The 24914-nt window shown below is 38.3% G+C and overlaps 1 protein-coding gene across 1 annotated transcript in view; it reads right to left on the bottom strand.

The window, feature by feature from the left end:
- Positions 1-24651, bottom strand: part of map1sa (microtubule-associated protein 1Sa) — a 36612-nt gene extending 11961 nt beyond the window's left edge. Inside the window, exons 1-3 of the mRNA XM_056448100.1 lie at positions 24492-24651; positions 17730-17831; positions 580-662 (exon numbers count right to left, since the gene is read on the bottom strand). Of these exons, the coding sequence (XP_056304075.1) occupies positions 580-662; positions 17730-17831; positions 24492-24648 (342 nt within the window). The 5' untranslated portion in view covers positions 24649-24651. The remainder of the gene's footprint in view (positions 1-579; positions 663-17729; positions 17832-24491) is intronic.
- Positions 24652-24914: the final 263 nt, after the last annotated feature.

The following is a 24914-nucleotide window of genomic DNA, read 5'->3' as shown; positions in this document are numbered from 1 at the left end:
ATAACATGTATAAAATGTTAGCATATTATACATGTTTCTAGCATTTTCTAGCATACCTTAAATCAACTTTCCCCATTTTAAAAATATTGTAACATGTTGCAATAGCATGTTGCTAACATTGTAACACACTGCTAACATGTTAACAATATGTATAAAATGCTAACACATTTTAACATATTTCTAGCATTTTCAGGCATGTCTCAACAGATTATTAACATTTCCCCATGTTTTTTAAATGATGTAAAATGTTGTCACAATACTACCATGTTGCTAACATGTTAACATATTTTAACAAATGTTAGCATATTTTAACAGATTTTTAACATTTTACCACATTATTTCAAAAATGTAACATGTTTTTTTTGTCAACACTATGCTAGCATGAACCAGCAAGTAGCTAACATTTGAACACACTGCTAACATGTTACAAATATGTATAAAATAAAATGTTGGCATATTTTAACACATTTCTAGCATGCCTTAGCAGATTATTAACATTTCCCCATGTTTTTAAACTAATGTAACATGTTGTTGCAATATTAGCATGATGCTAACTAAACAGATCACTTTGACACTCACCTCTGAACAAACCAAATCGCGAGACGGGTTTACGATCACCTGTGTCTCCAGCACATCCCCGCTGTGCTGCAGCGTCTTCTGGCCTGTGGATCAAGACATAGAGAGGGGTCTTTAAAAAAATGAGTCCATGAAATAATTACATTTTTAGCACAAAAACTAACACACAATAACTGCAGGACAATGACAAACATGGCAGCCAAACAGACAATGCTCCGTTTACAATATGATGGAAATAGCAACTAAACCGGAGCAAGATATCTTAAACAATAAAAACAATAAATTCACAATATGACGTTGCATATCATTGAGTATTCTGTCTAACCCAGTGGTTGAATTAAGTATTGCACTCGTGGTTCAAAACCCATGCAAGCACAGGTTGCCAGATTGAGGACACCAACAGGAGTATGGCTGACTATTGAGCGTAAAGGCTGATTTAAGTCTAAATAAAAGCAACGGCATGCAATAGAAGAAATATTTTCCATAATAAAAGGAGTTTTTGTCCTAACCAACACCTGAAATTTATATTTAAAAAACAACTTCTCACAGGTAAACAACAGAAAACTGACAATGATCACGTCAGGTACATCTCATGTGCTTTATTCAGTGTTAAATGCTAATAATGCGAGTCTGAATGCCACTTTACATGACATTTATTGCTATACTACGGAAAGCAGCTGCAGATCTGGAAAATAAAATAAACCATGTAAAACTGAACTTTAGAACTGTGACTCAGTGCAAATCAACACATATCAGTGATTCAGCATCTAACTTTAATAACGATAAAGAGGTTTAATATGTATTAATTAGATTATAAACCTGACCATTTCGCTGGAGTGCAGTGAGTGCACTATTCTGTGCTTCTGAATGGTTGTATTTACATTTCTGTCGTGTTTCCTCTGGTGCAAACAGCCAAACTGCTTATCACTGCAAATCTCGAAATGTAGCCTGTTGTCAGGGAGCAATGTAACCTGCTCACCTAATGTTTACTTTCATAATATTTATGTTATTTGCTAATTAATAAGCACCTCATGCGGAGCTCTGAATCTGTGTCTCACTTCGGTGTCTGCTACTGTCCACCAGAGGTCGTATTTCGCTCACGGACACACACTTTGAGAGCCTTCACGACTGAGTGAATGCAATACACTGTTTTCCACCAAGGCAACGCGGGTGCTGAAATATAATTGGCTAAAAAATGGCATTGGGCGGGTTGAAGAGACCAAAACAAAATCAGCCATTCCAGCACGTAACACACATTTTAAAAGCAGAATATCTGACATCTGCTTTGTTTTTCAGATAAACAAGAATGTTCCTGTTGCCATGTTTCTGAAATATCTGCAAACATATTATGGGGTTTTTATGCTTTAGAAGAGTCAAAAACTTACAATACAGCACCTTTAAATAAATGATTTTTAAATACAATTACCAGGGGAATAATAAGATATTAACTACTGTAAAATCCACAAAAACTTTGCTTTGTGTCTCAGTAATACTTAAGATTCATAGTATTCGATTTTAATTGTCCAATTGATGAAGGTGATGAAATATAATCAACGTTACAACTACTTATAAATAATAAAAAAATTTTTTACTCTAATTATTCTGGTTAAATTTTAAATTCTGTATCAATTTCCACAAACAAGCCTGTCTACACTTTAATGTATAAAGAAGAAATAAAGGGCGTTATATCATATATTCAAATATTCATTCATTTTCTTTTTGGCTTAGTCCAGGGATGTCAAACTCAGTTCCTGAAGGGCCGCAGCTCTGCACAGTTTAGTTCCAACCCTAATTAAACACACCTGATCAAATAATTGAGTCCTTCAGGCTTGTTTGAAACCTACAGGTAAGTGTGTTGGAGCAGGGTTGGAACTAAACTGTACAGGGCTGCAGCCCTCCAGGAACTGAATTTGACATCCCTGGGTTAATCCCTTTAATAATCAGGGGTCGCCACAGCGGAATGAACCGCCAATTTACCCAGCATATGTTTTATGCAGTGAATGCCCTTCCAGCTGCAAACCCATCACTGGGAAACATCGATACACACCCATTCACACACATACACTACGGACAATTTAGCTTACCCGATTCACCTGCACCACATGTCTTTGGACTTGTGGGGGAAACCGGAGCACCCGGAGGAAACCCACGTGAACACAGAGAGAACATGCAAACTCCACACAGAAATGCCAACTGACCCAGTCGAGGCTCGAACCAGCAATCTTCTTGCGCCTACCCACTACCCATTCCGCCACCTATACAATATATATCTTTATTATTATCAAGAAATATAAACCATTGTCGGCGCCAATAGCCTAGTGATTAACTGCGCCGACATATAGCACCATTGTGCTCGTGGCGACCAGAGTTCAATTCCCGGCTCGAGGTCCTTTGCCGACCCGTCCCCTCTCTCCGCTCCTAATACTTGCCTGTCTGTAACCTCCACTATCCTCTCCAAATTAAAAGTGAAAACCCCCCCAAAAAAGTATACGTATATAAATAAAAAAAAAGAAAAATAAAGAAACATAAACCATTGATAAATACCGATACCGTATAAATACCGATAAATACCGATACCGTTAGCCCTAAAAATGCACCAAAAATAAGTGATGTTTAACAGAAAGATTGTGGCCTAACTAGGCAACTCTAAACCATTTATTGGATTAAAATCACAGCTAACTGTCGTAAAAACATCCCATTGCTCAATCATGCACCAAAACAAAGGCCTGAAACGTGTAAAGTCCACCAGCATATCAGTCTGTGACAGAGTTTATTGCTCTGAATGAACAATTTTCTCCACTCCCTCAAGCGTTCAGCATTCATGCCAACCATATAATTTTAAAGTCTGTGGATTGGAAAGTCCGGGATGTTGAAGAGGTCACGAAGCAGATGTTCAAGACACGTTCCTGTCAGCTCCGCAAACAATGAGCAAACGTGAGCTCAGAAACATGACGAGCTGAAAACACATGCTAGGAAGCGTCTCTTTCCTTCCTGAGCGCAGACGAGAGCGATGATGTCATCACCTCTGCAGACTCTACCGTATCAGACACAGATAAGAGGAGAAACAGAATCAAAGAGTGCAACAAGAGATCAGAGACACTCAATCTTAACAGATCACTTAAATTAAATGCTAAAGGACTAAACCTGAGCCTGGGGTACAATAACAAGGGTTTGCAGGGTTCCCACTCTTTCATGAAGAGCAGATTCATTCATTTCAAATCAAGCACCTTTCTTAATTCCTCCAGCACATGTATTGCCATCAAAGTCATAACTGTACTTAAGATTTCACTTACACTCAGGGTGTGAACAATACATTGACTATCGAGCGGGTCACCTATTTTGAGTAGCTTGTGTAATAAATATGAATGCTTCCGTGAACCAGTGAAGTTTCGGTGTTTTGATGGATAATGAGCTGATTCTGTCCTATACTGTAACCTCTTATTTCAAAAGATGACTCTATTATCAACACTAAAATGCTCTCTCTCATTTATTCACAACTTATATGTCATATTTCACCTTAAATTTATATTTACACACACCGGCCACTTTCTTAGGTACACCTTACTAGTACTGGGTTGGACCCCATTTTGCCTTCAGAACTGCCCTTATCCTTCGTGACATAGGTTCAACAAGGTACTGGAAATATTCCACAGAGATTTTGCTCCATATTGACATGATAGCATCACACAGTTGCTGCAGATTTGTCGGCTGCACATCCATGATGCCAATCTCCCGTTCCAATCATCCCAAAGGTGCTCTACTGGATTGAGCTCTGGTGACTGTGGAGGCCATTTGAGTACATTGAACTCATTGTCATTTTCAAGAAACCAGTCTGAGATGATTCACGGTTTATGACATGGTGTGTTATCCTGCTGGAAGAAGCCATCAGAAGATGGGTACACTGTGGTCATAAAGAGGTGGACATGGTCAGCAACAATACTCAGGTAGGCTGTGGCGTTGACACGATGCTAAATTGGTACTAATGGGCCCAAAGTGTGCCAAGAAAATATCCCATACGTCATTACACCACCACCACCCTACATTCTGACCCTACCATCCAAAAGATGCAGCAGAAATTGAGACTCATCAGACCAGGCAACTTTCTCCAATCTTCTATTGTCCAGTTTTGGTGAGCCTGTGTGAATTGTAGTCTCAGTTTCCTGTTCTTAGCTGGCAGGAGCGGCACCCGGTGTGGTCTTCTGCTGCTGTAGCCCATCTGCCTCAAGGTTGGATGTGTTGTGTGTTCAGAGATGCTCTTCTGCAGACCTCGGTTGTAACGAGTGGCTATTTGAGTTACTGTTGCCTTTCTATCAGCTGGAACCAGTCTGGCCATTCTCCTCTGACCTCAACAAGGCATTTGCGCCCACAGAACTGCCGCTCACTGGATATTTCCTCTTTTTCAGATCTTTCTCTGTAAACCCTAGAGATGGTTGTGCGTGAAAATCCCAGTAGATCAGCAGTTTTTGAAATACTCAGACCAGCCCGTCTGGCACCAACAACCATGCCACGTTCAAAGTTACTTTTTAACGAACAGATATTTCCAAATGACGAATATCAAAGTATGGCATTTTTTTAATTACAGGCTACATTAAATTGAAACCAACATGTCCAATGGGTGGTGCCAATCGGTATCGGTAATTAGCAATTCCACGCAAATGTCCGTTTGTGCGTTTTCACCACAATAGAGAAACCCTTTCTAGGTTTTTTGTGTAGGCTTGTGTTTGACAGTAGTGTAAAATACTCAAAACTGTGTCTGTCTATGTTTTCAAGCAGTAATATTTGATTTAGCAAAGTCAAACAAGTACCAATTTCACATCTGACACATCCATAAGCAAGCTTTCCTTTATAAATATAGAAATGTTCAATAAAATAAACTCAATCATGTTTGTTCTCTAGAGAGCAGCTCTTCTCCTGTTGATCAGCATTGTTTCTGTTGTGCATGTTTAATTCACTCAATTTCTACAAAGTACGTTGTAGACTGTAAACTCACAGACTTTCCTGCTCAAATCGCATGTTTATTTCCCTCATTTACAACCTAAAACATGTTCACAGATTGATATTCTCCTGATCCTGTAACTGTAATGTTAACATATACATACATATAGTTTTTACTGCAAATGTCACATCCATAACGCTGGAATTGCTCATATTTAATTCATAATTGAGCAAGAAGAGACTATCCTCAGCTTTTTGCAGTGCTGTTGTTGTGAAGTAATAAAACTGCAGTGAAACATTCCTGCTCTGCTTCTGATGGTATCTCGCCTCAATAATTACAGCTCTTCCTCCGCTCTGCACTACAAACACACACAGCTGATAACAGAAATACAGCAGCGTCTGGAAACACCAGCGCTGCTCATGCGGGATTGGCCTCAGAAACACTGCGGGATGAGGGTGAAATCTTAATCTGCTTTATCTGACGCTGAAATATAAAGATATACTGATAAAGAGTCAGGAAGATCATGGGAAACTGCAGTTAAACGACAGGGAGGCTGCTATATAATTTTATAGCACTTTACTTGAAGGGGTGTTCATAAGACTGTCATAAAACCTTTATAATGAATGCTTATGACAGCAGTTATTAGGTGTCATTTGCTCAGTTATGACATTTTAAATGCAGATATGGCATTGTTTGTTATGTCAGCTTGACAAAAAACAAATACATCACAACCTGTTTTTGTCTTTATCATGACAACTTGACATCAAGACAGCGTAACTTGTCATAGATCTGTCATAAACATGAATGCCATGAGGCTATTATAAATGTGTCATTTTTCTGATCACAAACATTAAAGTGTCTCAATAACTACTAATTATTTTTAAGATCGTCATTAATATTTAATGACATTTTAATAACAAATTCAGCTTGTACCACTGCAGTCGCAGCATTGATCAGCTGTAGAGCAGCTGATCAACGTGACTTTGAAACGCTCCAGTGTCCCTGTATCTGTGTTTGCACTTGGTTAACAGCAAGGAAGTGTGATGAACTGATGACCTTCACGGCCAACCACGATCATTTCTGTTGAGCACATGAATACAATGGCCAATCAGCGCTGTTAAAGAATGCGCTCAAATGTATGCAGGAAATGGACGTTTTTAAAAGTCAGTACCAATTGGTACTGAAGTCGATACGTTTGACAACACTACTCTGAAATATTATCCACAATCTCTGCTCCCAAAATCAGGACCCAAACTAGTACCTTGTCTCTTCTTGTCGAATTGCTGAATGCCTAATTAATAGGACAAAGCATCTGCCAAATCAGGGGTTTGCAAATTGTGGGGCGTGCCCCGCAGCACCTATAAGGGGGGCGCAAGACATTGAGGCGTGGTGAGAGTGTTATGGGATTTAATAATGCACACCAAATGGAATTTCCGCATTTTGCGATGTGTGTGTGTGTGTGTGTGTGTGTGTACTAGGGTTGGGCGATGTTAACCAATTTGCCATCATACGATGTCTAATGTGAAACATCGCGATGGACGATGGCATCGTCGACATGTGAAAAGCGGGGGATGTGGTGTGGTGGGGTGGTTGGGTGGGCGGTGTTTGACAGAGTGTGCGCGATTTGTTTGAAGAGGGAGGAGGGATCCGGTGGTGAGGGGTGAGAAGGGTGCGTGACTTATTTGAGGACCAGGAGGGAGACGCGTGATTTCCGGGAGATGATCAATCGTTTGCGGGCATCCGGGAGTCTCTACGCATTTGCGGGAGATTCCCGGAACTTCCAGGATTTCATTCAGGGATGTCTGAATATCACGTTTAACAACTATAGTGAGTTGCGATCCAGCGGTACATCCTTGATAAACTGTCTGACGTGCACTGCTCACTGGAGCTCAGACCAGCGCATGAAAGTGTGTGTGTGTGGCTGTGTGTGCGGTCACGAGATTTGTGTTTTCAGCGAACAGAGGGCTGTTCAGAAATGCTAGGTAAAACACAGTGTGGATGTGTTTCATTCTCGTTCTAAAATGCCATTTTAAAACTAAGACGTATTAGTGTAAACAGGGCATAAGTGTGTATTTTTCGCGAGTGGGTTCGCGACGGGGGCGGAGAATCGGCGATGCCGTCACAGGATCGTGTTGTCTATTGGCCATCGGCAATAGACCATGGCATAGTCTATCGGCCCAACCCTAGTGTGTCCAGTCCTTTACTGACAGCCGCGTGTGTGGATCTTGTCAGAAAATATGGCGAAAAGTCCTACATGACGGTAAAAGTTTGAATGCGGTGTTTACTTCAATAATGTCTCTAATATCTGCATACTCCACATGTCTTAATTCCATTTCTGTTTAGTTCAGTTATGACTTTAGTCGGATTAAGGTCATCAAAAATCGCTGGTAGACTCATAATCAGAGTATTGTCTTAATTGTATGAAAATCTATTAAAGTATTGGTGTCCATGTATACATACGCACTGTTCGACTCAACCACACCGTGATTATTATTAAAGCGGTGCTATTCTGATGCTTTTGATTTGCGGCGCACCACGTCTAAAAGCATGAGGAAGCATCTGCAGGTATACAACTTAGCCTTTCTTAGCTTTATAAAAGCAAATGGTTTTGTCGTTATCGGGAGTTTACGGAAATAAAAACAGACCCTTTCATTTAGAATGATATATTATGACTCACGAAGTTATGGATTTGTGAATTTCAGGCCACCAACAGACTCCAACAGATAGGGTCATTTGTAATCTATAATCTATTACATTTCCAAAGGAACCTCCCCAACATGGCTTGCAGATATCCTTAAAACTAAGAGATTAAACTAACAAGTAAATCTTTTATTTTACTTTCACAGGACCTTTAAAGAAGCGCTAAGCAGTATTTAAATGATATTTGACCACAGTGTGAGACCGAGGCCAAAACGCACTTTCAGCCAATCAACATTGAGGGCCATGTCTAGTAACGAGAGCGAGGACATCAAAAAGGGCCGGTGCATGTCAGGTTGTTTTGGTGCTGTCACATATTAATAGACTCTTTTCACAAGACGTGTTTCAGTCATCAGCATCTTAATGTTTGATTTTTAAAAATATTTTAAAAACGTTTGAACATTTGTATGTATTTATGTATATTTTATATCATCTTTGCATCAAATTACAAAAAAACGAATGAGCGCTTGTGTGAGGTGTTTGTAATGCAGTGTGTATGAGGGTGGGAGAGTAAATTTTATGTTATTCTCTCTTCTGGCTGCCATAATCAGTCTCACACTATTCTTTTCCTTTTTTCTGAAAGTCTTCATAACACTATCGGGGAGTTTTCCTTTTATTATTTCAGCTATTTGTTTTACTCTGACTTTGATTTGCTGTACTCTCTGATTCCCTGCGCTCTGTTTGCTCGACTATGATGACTTCTCCTGCTGAGGAACCCAGAAATGTGGGTCCATACAATTTGGCAAAAATTCACTTTAATATCTGGTCTCAAATGGAATTTAAAAAAGCTCTTCAATGGCAAAATGTGGACAAACTACTATCTGTCAAACTGTAAATCTGCAGAAAAAAACTCACCACAGTAGTCTAGTGTAAACAAAGAGTGTAAATAAACCTCACAATAGCACACGGTCGGTTATGTGGACACCAATGAACACCCATACACACACACACACAAACACGGGAGTAAAGCAGATGAGGTGGTCTGAGATCAGTGTGTCCGGCCGGACGCTCTTGAACAGCTGCTTAGAGATTAGTCAGGATTATTCAGCGTGTGTGCGGGAAATGACGGTGACTGAAAACACCTCCGAGCGGGAGCAGAAACACACACAATAAAACACAGATGCTGAGCGTGTGTGTAATCACAAACAATGAGGAGTCCTGCGGTCACTCAACTAAAAATCACCACAGTCGAAATAATTTTGGCCTTTTGTAGAAGATTAGCTGTAAGGGGGAGGTATGAAACAAAGATCTCGACGTTTTTAACCGTACACAATCTCCTTTTACAGCCTTTATTTAATACTCATTTGATTCTTAATCTCATGTTTCATATTTTTATCATTTGTCAGATATTTTTGTAATTTTTTTTTGTTTATTTTTATTTCAAATACATTTATTTGTATCTATTTATTTCATTATTCTTCATCTTATGTTTTATATTTCTTAATTTGTCAGATATTTTAGTCAATTTTATGCATAATGACTAAAATAAATGCCTTAATGCATGTTTTGCTTTTTATTCATTTCTTTATTTTTAACCATTTATTTAATCCTTATTTTAAACCAATCAGTAAGCTTTATATTTATTCATTCATTTTTTTATTGATTTTTTTGGAATATTTAACCAGTGGGAACAAAACAAAGAACTAAAAAATAATAATACATATATACATAAATATACATACATACATACATACATACATACATATATAGGCAAATACATCCATTCCACACATGTATATCCATATACATACCTATATAAGAATATTAAATTAACTTCATCAAAATAAATGAACAAATAAATAAAATAAGTATAAAAAAAAATATAATAAAAGGTTGCCAAACATATTTTCATAATGATGCTTAACCTCTAGAATTATGTAAGTGTTCAATTATAAATAATTATACTGTCGTTGTAGAGAAATCCAGCCATTTACTCTATTTCTTTTCAAAGATCTCTAACTGTAATCGAAGTGCATGTGTCAGTTTTTCCATTTCCTCAACTTCTGCTATGATTTTGAACCATTCATCTTTAGTTGGTGGGTTTTCTTTACACCATTTCCGGGTTATAGATTTTTTTACTTGTTGCCAAAAACATCTTAAATAGATATCTATCTTCCTTTTTAAGTTTAATAGGAGTATCTCCCAGATGAAGTACTTCAAAAGATCTAGGAATATGAAGATCAAAAATATCATTGATGGCGGAGTGCAGCATTTCCCAAACACTGTTAATTCTTGAGCACTGCCAGAATATATGTGCATGATGTGTCTCTTCTACCCCACAGTTCCTCCAACAAAGATGAGCAGTCCCCGATTTTAATGATTAAATTTTTGGTGAAAAAAAAAAAAAAAAAAAAATAATAATAATAATTCGAATTAAAACTCACGCCACATTCTCATTCAATTTTTTTAATATTGTTATTAACATTTTTATGCTCTTTCTGTTTGTTTAGCCAATAGCCTACAAAAGTTAAATCCTCAAATGCAGGGTTAGGCTATGTCTACACTAATATACACTCACCGGCCACTTTATTAGGTACACCACTACAACTGCTTGTTAACGCAAATTTCTAATCAGCCAATCACATGGCAGCAACTCAATGCATTTAGGCATGTAGACATGGTCAAGACGATCTGCTGCAGTTCAAACCGAGCATCAGAATGGGGAAGAAAGAGGATTTAAGTGACTTTGAATGTGGCATGGTTGTTGGTGCCAGGCGGGCTGGTCTGAGTATTTCAGAAACTGCTGATCTACTGGGATTTCCACGCACAACCATCTCTAGGGTTTACAGAGAATGGTGTGAAAAAGAGAAAATATCAAGTAAGCGGCAGTTCTGTGGGCGCAAATGACTTGGTGATGTTAGAGTAGAATGGCCAGACTGGTTCCAGCTGATAGAAAGGCAACAGTAACTCAAATAACCACTCGTTACAACCGAGGTCTGCAGAAGAGCATCTCTGAACGCACAACACGTCCAACCTTGAGGCAGATGGGCTACAGCAGCAGAAGACCACACCGGGTGTCTCTCCTGTCAGCTAAGAACAGGAAACTGAGGCTACAATTCACACAGGCTCACCAAAACTGGACAACAGAAGATTGGAAAAACGTTGTCTGGTCTGGCTCAGCGCTAACCACTGAGCCACCGTGCCGCCCAACCAAAATGTATTCAAGTACAGAAATGGAATAATTAAAATGTAAAATAAAGCCATTACTGTATGAAAAAATAAAAATATTGATATTTAATAATATCTTTTAATAAATCTTAATCTAAATCTAATCTAATCCTGCAATTTGATTATTGCGGATACACATATTGCGATATCGATGTTAAAACGTAAGTATTATTAACCCTACATCACTTGAATTTACATGATTTTAATTGAATTAAAGAAACATTAAAGTGTGTAATTCAGTATTTAACATTATGTAAAAATGACGTTACTAAATTGACACTCTTGCGAGCCCCTTTATACGTCACATATTAGATCATTCCTTTATAACTTGTGAGAGTCATGTGAAACAAAGCAACTCAATGCATCACAATCATTTCATCTTACGCTTTAATAACCATTGACAAACAGATAAAGATTAAAATTATAATTCAGTTCACTAGACAGACAGGAGTTGTGATGGTTTTCTCCCAATCCTCCTCAACCTTGCCTTTCTCTATCGCTCAAACAGTGGATTCATTGTTCAAGACGAACCAAAACACTGACAGCCGGAGCTCCTGAGATCTAAAAACACCCAAAACAAGTATGAATCCTGCAGAAATGTGTTTGTGTGCTTTGGAGCCGCAGTGAAAGGCTGTGTTGTTCACCGAGAGACTCGTCTGTGATGTGACGATCATGAAGAGAACAGTCTGAGCCGCAGGGAAAGTTCAAGTTCACTTCAGTTTTCATGCATTGCTGCATCTAGAAAACAAATCTTCTCTGAAGAGTCTGACTTTACATTAGTGAACTCATATCTCAGAGTTGGGTGTGATGAGCTACAAAATAATTATTAAAGGTGACTAGAGATGCTTAATTTTAGGTGGTTAATTTTACCAACCAACAACCGATGTTCGTTAACCGAATATTAACCGTCAACCAATCAGATTAATATTGAATTATTATTTAATAAAAATGTGAACTGATTTTTCTGTTTTGTGTCTGACACATTAACCACTGCATCAAGTCTTGTCGCCTATCTAAGTTTTAGGAACAGCAGATAATAACTTGACTTCTGAAGTGGCTTAGAAGTGAGAAGTGGCTTATATGAAAGGCAAAGGCCTCTAGATTACGCTTATTTTACCACAATAAAATATGATCATGCCTTGATCTTTAATGATTTCATTAAGATCTGACTTTGCTTAGACAAAAGTCTTGTCACTGAACAGAAATAATGTCCAGTATAGAATATGTGGTCATGCTGCAGTGGAAACAGAATGAATATTGTGTCTGACTCCATCATGAGCTTGGAGGACTGCATCCATACATCTCTGCAATGACTCAAATCACTGATTAATAAAGTCATCTGGAATGGCAAAGAAAGCGTTCTTGCAGGACTCCCAGAGTTCATCAAGATCTTTTGGATTCATCTTCAGTGCCTCCTCCTCCATTTTACCCCAGACATGCTCAATAATGTTCATGTCTGGTGACTGGGCTGGCCAATCCTGGAGCACCTTGACCTTCTTTGCTTTCAGGAACTTTGATGTGGAGGCTGAAGTATGAGAAGGAGCTCTATCCTGCTGGAGAATTTGCCCTCTCCTGTGGTTTGTAATGTAACTGGCAGTACAAATGTCTTGATACCTCAGGCTGTTGGAGTTGCAATCCACTCTGCAGATCTCTCGCATGCCCCCATACTGAATGTAACCCCAAACCATGATTTTTCCTTCACCAAACTTGACTGATTTCTATAAGAATCTTCCAATAGGTCTTCAGTAGTATTTGTGATGATTGGGATGCAGCTCAACAGATGATTGCGTTTACAACTGGGATAGACGACGAGACTTTTGTCAGGTAGAGTAGATTACAAAACAAAAACACTGACTGACTCCTTTTTAAGAACCAGCATTTTTCCAATCATGTTTGTTTTCTTCCGTAAAATAAAAACAGCAGGCTACCTCAAATGAATTTCTCCAGAGAAATTCTTATATCACAAACCTCTGTCAACACTTTTAATAAAAGTCATTATTTTAAAGATTATGTCTTGAGCATCTGATTTTACCTGAGAGGTTTCACCTTTACCTTTCATTTCCTCTGTCTCATTTACGGTTCATGCGTGCGTGATGGAAGACAAACAGGAAACCGCATATGTTGACTTTTTTTAAAAGTATAGGCTACCATAAGATAGTTTTGTTTTTTACATATAGTTTTGCATTGATTTGCATATGTGTGTTATAGTTTACACAGCTATAAAACGAAAGCCTCAGTTTGGTGCGAGTTATCACTGTGCAAAAATCAAGTAGCCTAAATCATTGGATTTGTTTGATTCGTAGATTAGGCCATGTAGACTATTTTAAAATTGATCTTTTATAAGAACTATTATTAATAACTGCAATTTTCCAAATGGAAAGGTTGGTTTGTTGGTTGTACACTAAATCAAAACTATATCTGTTGCGCTGCAGAATGCGCGCTAATGGAGAAAAAAAACCCAACACTACGACTTGTTTGCAAAGCAGTGGACATTTCAGAAAGTTTTGCTTTGCGGCTTCTTTCTCCACTTGTGCAAAGCACAGAGGTGTTTATGAGGCAGATCCAGGAGAGAGGCAATCAACCTCAACACTGGTTTGGCATCAACTGGTCTGCGTCAAACTGTGACCAGCAATGTCTTTCTTTTCGCTCCCTTCATTTTGCTTCTTTAAAATACGTCTGTAGTTGCACGTGTTACCGCCCAGCGAGTTAGCAAATACGCACTGCACATTTATGCAGCAAAACTTAAAAAATACTAAATAAAAGAGACCCCACTGACTTTAACTGATACCTTTAATCAGTTAAAATAAATCCTTTCGGTTAACGGTTAATGTGAGCAGCCCAAAAGGTGACCTTTCTTACAATATGTAAAAGTCTCTGCTGTCTCCAGAGTGAGTATGTGAAGTTTCAGCTCAAAATACAGCATAAAAAAGTGTTTTATAGCTCTCTGAAACTGCCCCTTTTAGGCTTTAATCCTGAATGTGACATGTTGATGACTGTCGCTTTAAATTCAAATGAAATTGAGCTCTTTTCAAAAGAGGGCGGAGCTACAGATGCCTGTATGTCAGCACAGAGGAACATTCGAAACTAATGGCAGATGGCTGCTTCTCACTCAAGCCTGTTTATGCTAACAAGGGAGAGATTAATGCGTTTCTGCAATGTTTTTGTCAAGTGTGATTATAAAAAATACATTTAATAAATGTTTAGCATTAGAAGTTTCACAGTATTCACAGACTGATGCCAAACTACTTTGTTTAAACCCCTTATTAAAGTGATTTTTGCATAATAGCTCCAGTGATTGTAAAGGAAATTCCTCTGAAAAAGTAAGGGATTACGTTTGAGTTTTAGGTCATTTAATCACAGTTACTTGGCCTTAATACTAGTTTTGAAAAGAAATCACTTATATGTTTTTTTATAATATAGATTGTTTGTAAATGATCCTTTTACCAAACATTTCCTCAATTAAACATTAAAAACATTCAGCAAGATTTGCAATAAATCATTCAGAATATCTAAAGCATGATGTGCTGTAACTTCCACCAAGACTTCAAACTCCAGAAGCAGAGTTACATTATTAGACAATGTTTCACAAGGAAATACTATTTCACGCAAGCAAATCTAATTTCACGTTAAATTCACTGTGTGTTGCTTTCCATTTCTGCATAATTCCTTGTGAAATGTATAACCCATCTGTATTATTAACCCATTATAAAGCGTTCGTTTCTATGCATACACTTTTGAACAACTAAACAAAAGAGATCAACAGAGCAAACACTGAATTAAACCATGTATAATTGGTGTCACAGTCAATAAATCGACCCTTTTTCATATATTCTGACCAATATATCAAACAAGACTAAGAATGTTATGACATAACTGTTATTTGTGTACGTTACTTTAATTTTTCTAGTCAAATGTGAACCAGTGGTGTTACTGGGCAGACATTAGGACCTGGGGGAGGCTGTTAGTCAGCATAAATGTAGCGCTACATAAATAGCTGTTTAACTTTTTGAGGGACATTGTACACGGCGTTATTCTGTACTCACATTCGCAGTTATAAGTTGGTAATGCAAAACAGTTAATCGAAATCACAGGAAGAAGTTCACCTCAGATTGCTGACCTGTTCTAACGACAAATGCTCCAATCAGCACACTGCATGTGAGTTAGCCACACCCACTTGTTTAATTGTTGCAGTAGGACTGTTCGATTATGGGAGAAGTCATAATCATGATTATTATGGTCATAATTATAATCAAGATTATCTAAAACAATTAAAGTCACGTTACAGAACAGGCTTTTTATTAATTTTCATGTGAAACTGAGCTTTGCAGTGGAACGAATGTGTAGTTTTTCTGAATTGCTGGAAGCCAAAAATCTAATTAATTGCACAGACCTATGTTGCAGTACACATGGAACAAAAAATATCAATATATATATTATGGTTGACAATTTTACGGTAATAATATATACTTTCATACTCCTAAACCTTAGCTCAAACTCATCCACACAGTTTGTGTCTTTGAGATAAATCTCTCAGGCCCAACAATACAGAAGACAGCATCTCCACAGGCAGCAAATTGTGAAGATGGTTTATATCTGGGTAGTTTCAGCTGTTGAGTCAGCTGTTGTTTTTTTCTACTGTTTGCTTCGGTCTGACCGGCAGGGACTTTTCCACAGTTTGGGCGCAATCATGTGGCTTTTCCCATTTTTGCTGATTCATGATAGATCGTTTCAAAACAGAATAATATCTACTTCATAAATCCATCTCCTTTCTTATTTGTTCTTTATTAATTTAATATTTTATATTATTAACTATAAACACAACTAAAAGCCAGAGATCCACCCAACAGAAATTAAATTAGAATAAAAACAGTAACAACAGGTCTAAAATCAGGATTGAAACATGTCAGATACGCCCTCTCCCTCTCATATTTAACCAGTTTTCTTGCTGTCGTGAATTATTTTAGTTGTGGAATATTCCAAACCAATAAGGTCTAGTGAGTAGAGTTACCAAGAAAGATCAGCATCCCCTTTAGTTTTCTGTTTCTTTTAAAGTAGCTGGAGCATATTAATTGCTCACCCTCGCTTCCCTCCACATAGTCTGCCGCGACATATCGAATATGAGATAAACAATGTCAGTACATAATGACCGGTCTTGATCTATTACTGAAATGTCTGCGTCTATATAGCAGTTCATTAAAAAATCAATTAATTTTGACAGCCCTATTTAAAAGTCTGTCTTTATTAAGTCTTTAACTTGCATCGTAACTGCCTGGTTAAACTTTTGTTCATGGATTTTAATAAAAAGCACAGTGTCAGGAGCACAATTTAACTAAAGAAATGGATCAAACACACATTTCTTATGAGTGAAACAAAAGTTTCCATCTGGAGCTCCTTCACGGACTCAACCCTTGTAAACACTCGCTCCATCAGGCTTGTGGCTCTCAGCACCGCCCACATTCATAACAGCTACCAAACTGACCAATCACAGAGCTTGCGCTATGCGTCGTGTAATTACATTTGTCGAGAGGGCTATGCGATAGTGCGAAGGTTGCACCGGACCATACGTGAGAGCTTGACACTAAGTACAAATCAGCTTTTAATAGGCACAAAAATTATTCGCATGAATCATGAGCATCAAACCCCCAAAACGTTCAATTCGCACAGTGTCATTCGTACCGCATGATGTCTATTCGCGTCCGCTGTGAACGCTTCATAAGAGATTGTGTTCACTTGTGAAAATAAACGCAATTAATTCAATATATATATATATATATATATATATATATATAAATATATATATATATATATATATATATAGTTGGCGTCAAAATTATTCGCCCTCCTGTGAAATTTTTTTTCTTTTTTAAATATTTCCCAAATTACGTTTAACAGAGCATAGAAATTTTCACAGTATTACCTATAATATTTTTTCTTCTAGAGAAAGTCTTATTTGTTTTATTACGACTAGAATAAAAGCAGTTTTTAATTGTTTTAAAGTCATTTTAAGGTCAATATTATTAGCCCCTTTAAGCTATATTTATTTTACAATTAATTACCCTAACCTGCCTAATTAACCTAGTGAAGCCTTTAAATGTCACTTTAAGCTGTGTAGAAGTGTCTTGAAGAATATCTTGTCTAATATTATTTACTGTCATCATGACAAAGACAAAATAAATCAGTTATTAGAAATGAGTTATTAAAACTATTATGTTTAGAAATGTGCTGAAAAAAATCTTCTCTCCGTTACACAGAAATTGGGGAAAGATTAAATGGGGGGGGGGGGTTATAATTCAGGAGGGCTCATAATTCAGTCAGACACTTAATAATAAGTCAGCCACTTTCTGTTTCTTACCTTTGAGGTCTTCAGAGAAGAAAGCGGAGTGTCTTGAAATGAAGAGTTTGAGCTGTTCATCAATGTTGCAGGCGCTCGAGTCCACATCCCATGAGCGCAAACCTACACACAAATAAACCAGACTGCAGTCAACAAGCAAAGGTCAATTATTCATGCAGCACATTCACTGACCACAGAAGAAGAAGAAGAAGATACTGACATTCAGCTCTTTCACTAACAAACAGCAGCATTTATAATCCGCCTGGAGGTTTCTCCAAATAAATGAGCGTGTAAACCACATATGTAAGAGTCTGTGTGATAAAAAGTAAGAGTCCACGTGGCTTTCTTTTAAGATATGCATTTCATAACCATATAAGAAGCTGAAGTCAAACTTTTTTTGTCTCTCAGACTTAAATAACTCCAAAATAGACAGAAACTGAGAAGGCCTTTTTTTACTGAGCCAAAATAAGACGACCTTGTTTTACCGCTGCCTTGTTAAAAAAGAAAAACCCTTTCACAGCAATAACTTCATGTTTCTCCTCAAAATAACAGCTCTAGTTCACCAATTTTAGAGTTTAAATCACATTCTCATCACTGCTGGACCTTCATAATAAAACTGTGAAGAAAGTTTTCTATATAACCATGCATCACGTGTCTTACAGAATATTATACAATAAAATCATGCATACCTTAAAGTCCCAGAGGAATTAAAATGACTTTTTTTTAGATGTTAGTATCTGCATGTTAGTCTTAAGGATATCTATAAGCTAGCGTCCTCCAAAACAGACAAAATTCAAACATCCAAAGTCTGTTTGTCATTTCCGCCTAAATAAAGCAAAGATTTTGTTTGACGTCGCCTCATACTTCAGTGGCTCATCAAATCTTCTGACCAATCAAATGCTTTCTTGTGTCTGACATGCCCCGCCCCGTTCTTCTCACTGGCTTTTCATTTGATGCATTTGAGCTCAAGGACTCTCTCTGGCAGAACTGTGATAAAAACAAAACGCTATTGGCTGATTTTTTTTTTAAATGGGAGGAGCTACTTTAACCCCGGCATCCTGGCCAAATCTGCCCACTGGCCTCTGTCCATCATGGCCTCCTAACCCTCCCCATATCATAATTGGCTTCATCACTCTGTCTCCTCTCCACCAATCAGCTGGTGTGCGGTCTGACGCAAAATGGCTGCCGTCGTGTCATCCAGGTGGATGCTGCACACTGGTGGTGGATGAGGAGATTCCCCTCTATGTGTAAAGCGATTTGAGTGCCCAGAAAAGCGCTATATAAATGTAAGGAATTATTATTATTATTATTATTATTATTATTATTATTATTATTATTATTATTATTATTATAATGAGAAGTTCCAAACTTCTTCAGTGAGCATTACAGCTTAAGCAGTGCTGCCGGATCCAAAATTCAGTCCGGCAATGCTTGATGTCACCCATATAAAGTGAATGGGAAGTGCTGATGCTGAAGCCCTGTGTGAATCGGGCGTTAAAGGTGCAGTATATAGGACTGACTAGTGGTTGAACTAGGTATTGCAGTCCCCTACTCAGGCCCCTACTCCAATGACGACTCGACACTCCCAAGTTGCCAGATTGATGACAAACATATCACAAGGACACCTGACAATCAAGCCGTACACTGTACGCTGCTACGCTAATGTTTATCCAAGGCTGCTACTGTCCTCTAGGGGTCATATTTTCAGCTGCAGCTGCATACATTGAAGATGCCTTCACAGCTAGTGGTTGAACTAGGTATTGCAGCCCAAATTCAAAACATTGGAGAGGTTTTGTTTTTTTTTACCCAGCCCCTACTCCGATGAGACTCAACACATAGTCAAGTTGCCAGATTGACAACGAATATATCACAAACATGCCTGACGATCTGACCGTACATTGTAAGCTACTCTGCTAATGTTTACGTTTGCTATGTTTATATTGTTTGCTATTTAAAAACACCTCATGTGGATTTTTATAGCTCTGAACCTGCGCATCTTTTCCTCTAGAGGCCACATGTTCAGCTGTGGCTGCATACATAGAAGCAGCTTTCAAGACTGAAATGAAATACTTTGTTTTCTACTAACTGGCAACCCAGAGTGCTAAAATATAATTGCGTAAACTGGCAGTGGGCTGGTTATAGAGAAACAAAGACATATTCCGACATGAAACGCACACTCTACTCAAAGGAGAATAACTGACTTTATTAACGTATTATGGTATTGTTTTGCTTTGGAAGAGTCAAACAAGTACATACAGCACTTTTAAGCCTCAACATAACCCAAACTGAGGAAATACACTCCACGACTGATCAAGAAGGAGCATCACAAGTGTAAATGACTGAAATTCAGTTCCTGTGTAAAAGTGCTGACAGCATTTAAAACAGATCACAGAGGTGGAAGCGGCTCCATCTGACCAGGAAGAGAAGGAAACACAGGCAACAGACACAAAGAGGATGTGTGTGTGTGTGTTTGTGTGTGTGTCAGTCACACGGCCCTTGCGTAAAGTCACAGATAAAGAGGCTGCAAATCAAAGGAACACAGACGATAAAAGAAAACTCTCTCTCAGACTGTTGTTAAAGGGACAGTTCGTTCACCCAGAAAAAATAAACCTGTCATCATTCATTCACTCTCCCTTCACTTGTTCAAAACCTGTTTGAGTTTCTTTCATCTGCTGAACACAAAAGAAGCTATTTTAAAGAAAGCTGAACATTTTGATCCATTGACCTCTATCGTGTTTGTTTTTCCTATTGAAGTCAATCATTAGAGGTTTACAGCATTCTTCAAAACATCTTTAGTGTTCAACACATGAAAGAAACTCTGGATGGATGGATGGATGGATGGATGGATGGATAATAATGAACGTGGATCGATAGGTGTGTAGGTAGGTAGATAGGTAGGTAGGTGGATGGATGGATGGATGGATGGATGGATGGATGGATGGATGGATGGATGGATGGATGGATGGATGGATGGATGGATGGATGGATGGATGGATGGATGGATGGATGGATAGACGGATGAATTGCTGAACAAATCAAATGGGAGTCGCTGGGATAATCAGGTAAAAATAAACGCATTGGAATAAACATTGGAAGTGTTTTTTGAACTTGCACGCATATCAGCCTGTTTTTGAAGACCCCCAAAACCAAAACATGACCTTTTTTAAAAACAAAATAATTTTTTAAAACCCACACATACACGGACTCCAAATAGGAAGAACAAAAAATAAATAATACTTCTATAATACTTCCTGATAATGTCTGAGGCTCAGACACACTCTCGCAGTTCAAAACTAGATTAAAGACCTATCTTTTTAGTAAAGCATACAATCAATGCATCACTTAGCGGTATGATATATGAATGTGCTTCACACAGGTTTTTCATCCCGTTGATATACACCATGAAGAGCAGCTACGCTAATTATTCTCTATTTTCACTTGGCGATACTCATCCCGTGGTCCTCAGAGACTTTGCAGTGCCACTGATTCGATCCAAGACCAGCCTCGAGATGATCCCAAGGTTTCCATAATCCTAGACCAGGCCGTATCCTGAGCAGCTGCTGTGGTGGTCATGGAGGAGTGGAGAGCATAAGACTGATTCCTGTGATGCTCCAGGGACAGACGAGTCTCGCTGGCATCTAGCTTCTCCAGCGCCTAGACTGCAGCTCTGCACAAGACATTTGGCCAGTGGAGAAATGGTCATGCCCAACTGAGCCTGGTTTCTCTCAAGGTTTTCTAATTCTTCACTTTGGCCAATTGGTGAAGTTTTTTCCTCGACGCTGTCGCTACTGGCTTGCATGGTTTGGGATCTGTAGAGCTGCGCATCGATGGATTTGCTCTTCAGTGTTTGGACTCTCAGTAGTGATTTTTAAACCACACTGAACTGAGCTAAACTGAACTGAACTTAAACTCTGAAAACTGAACTACACTGTTTCAATTTACTATAATCTTCTTTGTGAAGCTGCTTTGACACAATTTACATTGTAAAAGTGCTATACAAATAAAGGTGAATTGAATTGAACTTCATAAATAAATAAATGAATATAGTGAACGGCTCATTGCTTATAGTGAATAGTTTATAGTAAATAGCGAGTACATTTTAATTATTGGTATTTAACAAGACCATACATCAGGTCCGGTGTCCTGCAGATCTACCTCCAACCCTAATCAAACACACCTGAACAAGCTAATCAAGGTCTTACTAGGTATACTTGAAACACCCAGGCAGGTGCGTTAAGGCAAGTTGAAGCTAAACCCTGCAGGGACACTGGCCCTCCAGGAACGAGATTGGTGACCCCTGCCATAAATAGTAGTATTTTGATTTGATTTATTTATTTTCTAACAAAAATATCATACATAAAATATCATTAACAAAAAAATACATTTCAACATGGTCGAAAATGGATTGGGATGAAGCACAAGCTTATTACAGACTGTCTTAGTTTTGTTATTTTCCAACTATCCCCTCAAAATAAAATAAAACGTATGAATTAAAAACAAACATCTCCTCTGAAAAAGGAAAAAAACTAATGAGCCAGTTTACAAGAGTCCATTTTCACTTTTGAGTGAACTATCCCTTTAAGAATTCAAACCCCCCCTAAAAAGGGAGAAAGACCAGCAAAACTGCATAGTCTGGTTCACTCTGTCTGTCTGTCAGCAGAGCAGATGCATCTCAGACGTGTTAAAGATGAACTCTGAACCGGCACAATGAGGAAGGAAGGTCTGCAAACAGATTATCAGCTATATATAACCGTGCCGTCTATCGACAAAAGGGCTGCTTTGCTTCTTTCAACAGAGAAAGCGAGTCGGTGACGCATTTCAGTGGCCGAATGAATTCGCTTTATCTTTCTGAGATTTGAGGACTGTAAGCCAGGACAGATTTCCAGCAGTTAGCCATGCTGAAGTAAATGAGCTGCATTATTTATGTGCTGCAGAGCCGGCTGTCTGCTTTTGTCGGTCTTTGCCATCCAGGTGGCCGAGAATCTTACAAAAACACTTAGAAATCAATAAAGATTTACAACTATGTGAGACTATATGTGTTGGCAAAGAGAGTCAAGGCACTGAATCAACATGAATGGTAGACTTAAAGGGATAGTTTACACAAAAATTTTAATTTGCTCAGTATTTACTTAAAATCTCACAAAAACACTGAAAAATTAATAAGGATTTGGGTGTGAGATTTGGGTAAACAAAACTGGCCGTAGTGTATAGGTGTGTGTGTGAATGTGAGAGTGTACTGGTGTTTTCTAATGCTGGGTTGCAGCTGGAAGGGCATCCGCTGCGTAAAACATATGCTGAAACAGTTGGCGGTTCATTCTGCTGTGGCAACACCTGATAAATAAGGGACTAAGCTCAAGGAAAACGAATGAATGAACTTTAATAAATAATAAATAATCTGATGGGTATTTTGAGCGGAAACTTTACAGACACATTCTGGAGACACATGGGATTTATATAAAATCTTGAAAAAGGAGTAAAATAGGTGCCCTTTAAACTCTTAAAATGTTCACACAGGCCTTAAAATGCATGAAAATGTTACATTTTTACTCTATAATGCTTAGATTTTGCAGTGACCTCACAAATCTCTCATGTTTTGACCTGTGGATTCTGGTCAACTATAATCCAAACTCAACATTGCATATCTTGCGATGTGACTATTGTGGATGCACACACTACGATATCGATACTCAAATGATGTATTGTGCAGCCTTAATATCTAGCGAACAGGAAAATATTTAAATTACATTTTCCGTGCTACATTTCTTCAGCAACAACAATGTGAACTTATATAAAGACGTGTTTGGATTAAGCAACATAACAGTCCGTTAATGAGGAAGCAGTGTGTGCCAAAGCTTGCAGACTCTTCTGTTCCACACTCAATAGTAGGTACTATTTTAATTTTTGAATGTAGTATAAGTATGACAATTGGGACGCAGCAATTGACTTCCATAGAAGGACAAAAACAAACTCTATGGAAGTCAATCGGTTAGGGGTTTTCAACATCTTTCGAAATATCCTCTTTTGCGTTCAACACAAGAAAGAAACGGGTTTTAACAAGTAAATGATGACAGAGTTTTCAGTTTTGGGTGAACTATCCTTTAAAAACGTCACAGAGAGCTGTTGTCTCGTTGGCCATCTTTTGCAAAACAAAAACTTCGAAAAACTTCCTCTTTTGAGCTCTTATAGAGGTTTTATGACACTGTCGAAACCCGAGAGCCACACACCAACAGTAAACGCATCTGTACATGAGCCCTCAGTGGGCATTCATCTCATTTTAGTTCCCACTCAGCTGACAAAAAATGAAAGGCGGTCAAGGTCACATGAACAAAAGACACTCTCTGGAGATGATATATGGTTACATTCATAACATGGGACAGCTTTCAGGAGACTGTCAGTGATAATTATGCAAAACACTCACTCAGAAATATCACTCAGGCTTTCATAATAGGACAGAAAACATGCTGTCACTAATTCATAAGTACATTTTAGACTCATAAACACGTCTGAAGAGTAGCAGCAGAAGTTTTATGACTAAAACACAGCTCTTCCTCATTATACTTGTAAATAAAATCATATTATTATATCTATTTTTATTTCACAGTAACACGAGATTAGCATGAGTGACGTCACCACGCACTGACGCCACAGTTATATTAATGTGAACAGTTTGTTACTGTTTTCATCGATTTTTCTGTTGGTGACGTGCACGCGGGGAGTGATGGGCGAGGGAGCGCGCGCTGGCTCTCATTCACTCGTCATCCGACAGCAAAACAACAACTTTACCTCTCTCAATCTCCGACACCAGTAAATCCACGAATCCCGCCGGGCCGGGTTGTCCAACGATCACCAGCAGGGAGTATTTCTCGCTGCAGAAACCGGGTCGAGCGCCTCGATTCGAGTTTTCCATGCTTGCCAACTCGCCGATGTGCTCCGCCGCCATGTTGTAAAGTTTATCCAAATTCCTGATGTCCGACTCGCAGAAGAATCATTCATTTGAGTCGACTCTCTTGGTTCACTTATACAAATTGATTCTGAGAGAAGTGGGACAAAGTTCCGAAGTTTTATTTTTCAACTGCAATTACACTGAACCTGTTTGGTCCCAATTTTTCTTATTACGTTTTGAAGTGTACGATACATTTCCCAATATAAGTGATAATTGATTTATTTATGGATTGCAACTCTGGATTATTGGAAATGAACAAGCTA

This window comes from Danio aesculapii, chromosome 22, assembly GCF_903798145.1.
Source record: "Danio aesculapii chromosome 22, fDanAes4.1, whole genome shotgun sequence".
Taxonomy (NCBI): domain Eukaryota; kingdom Metazoa; phylum Chordata; class Actinopteri; order Cypriniformes; family Danionidae; genus Danio; species Danio aesculapii.
This window is presented reverse-complemented; position numbering and strand designations above follow the sequence as displayed.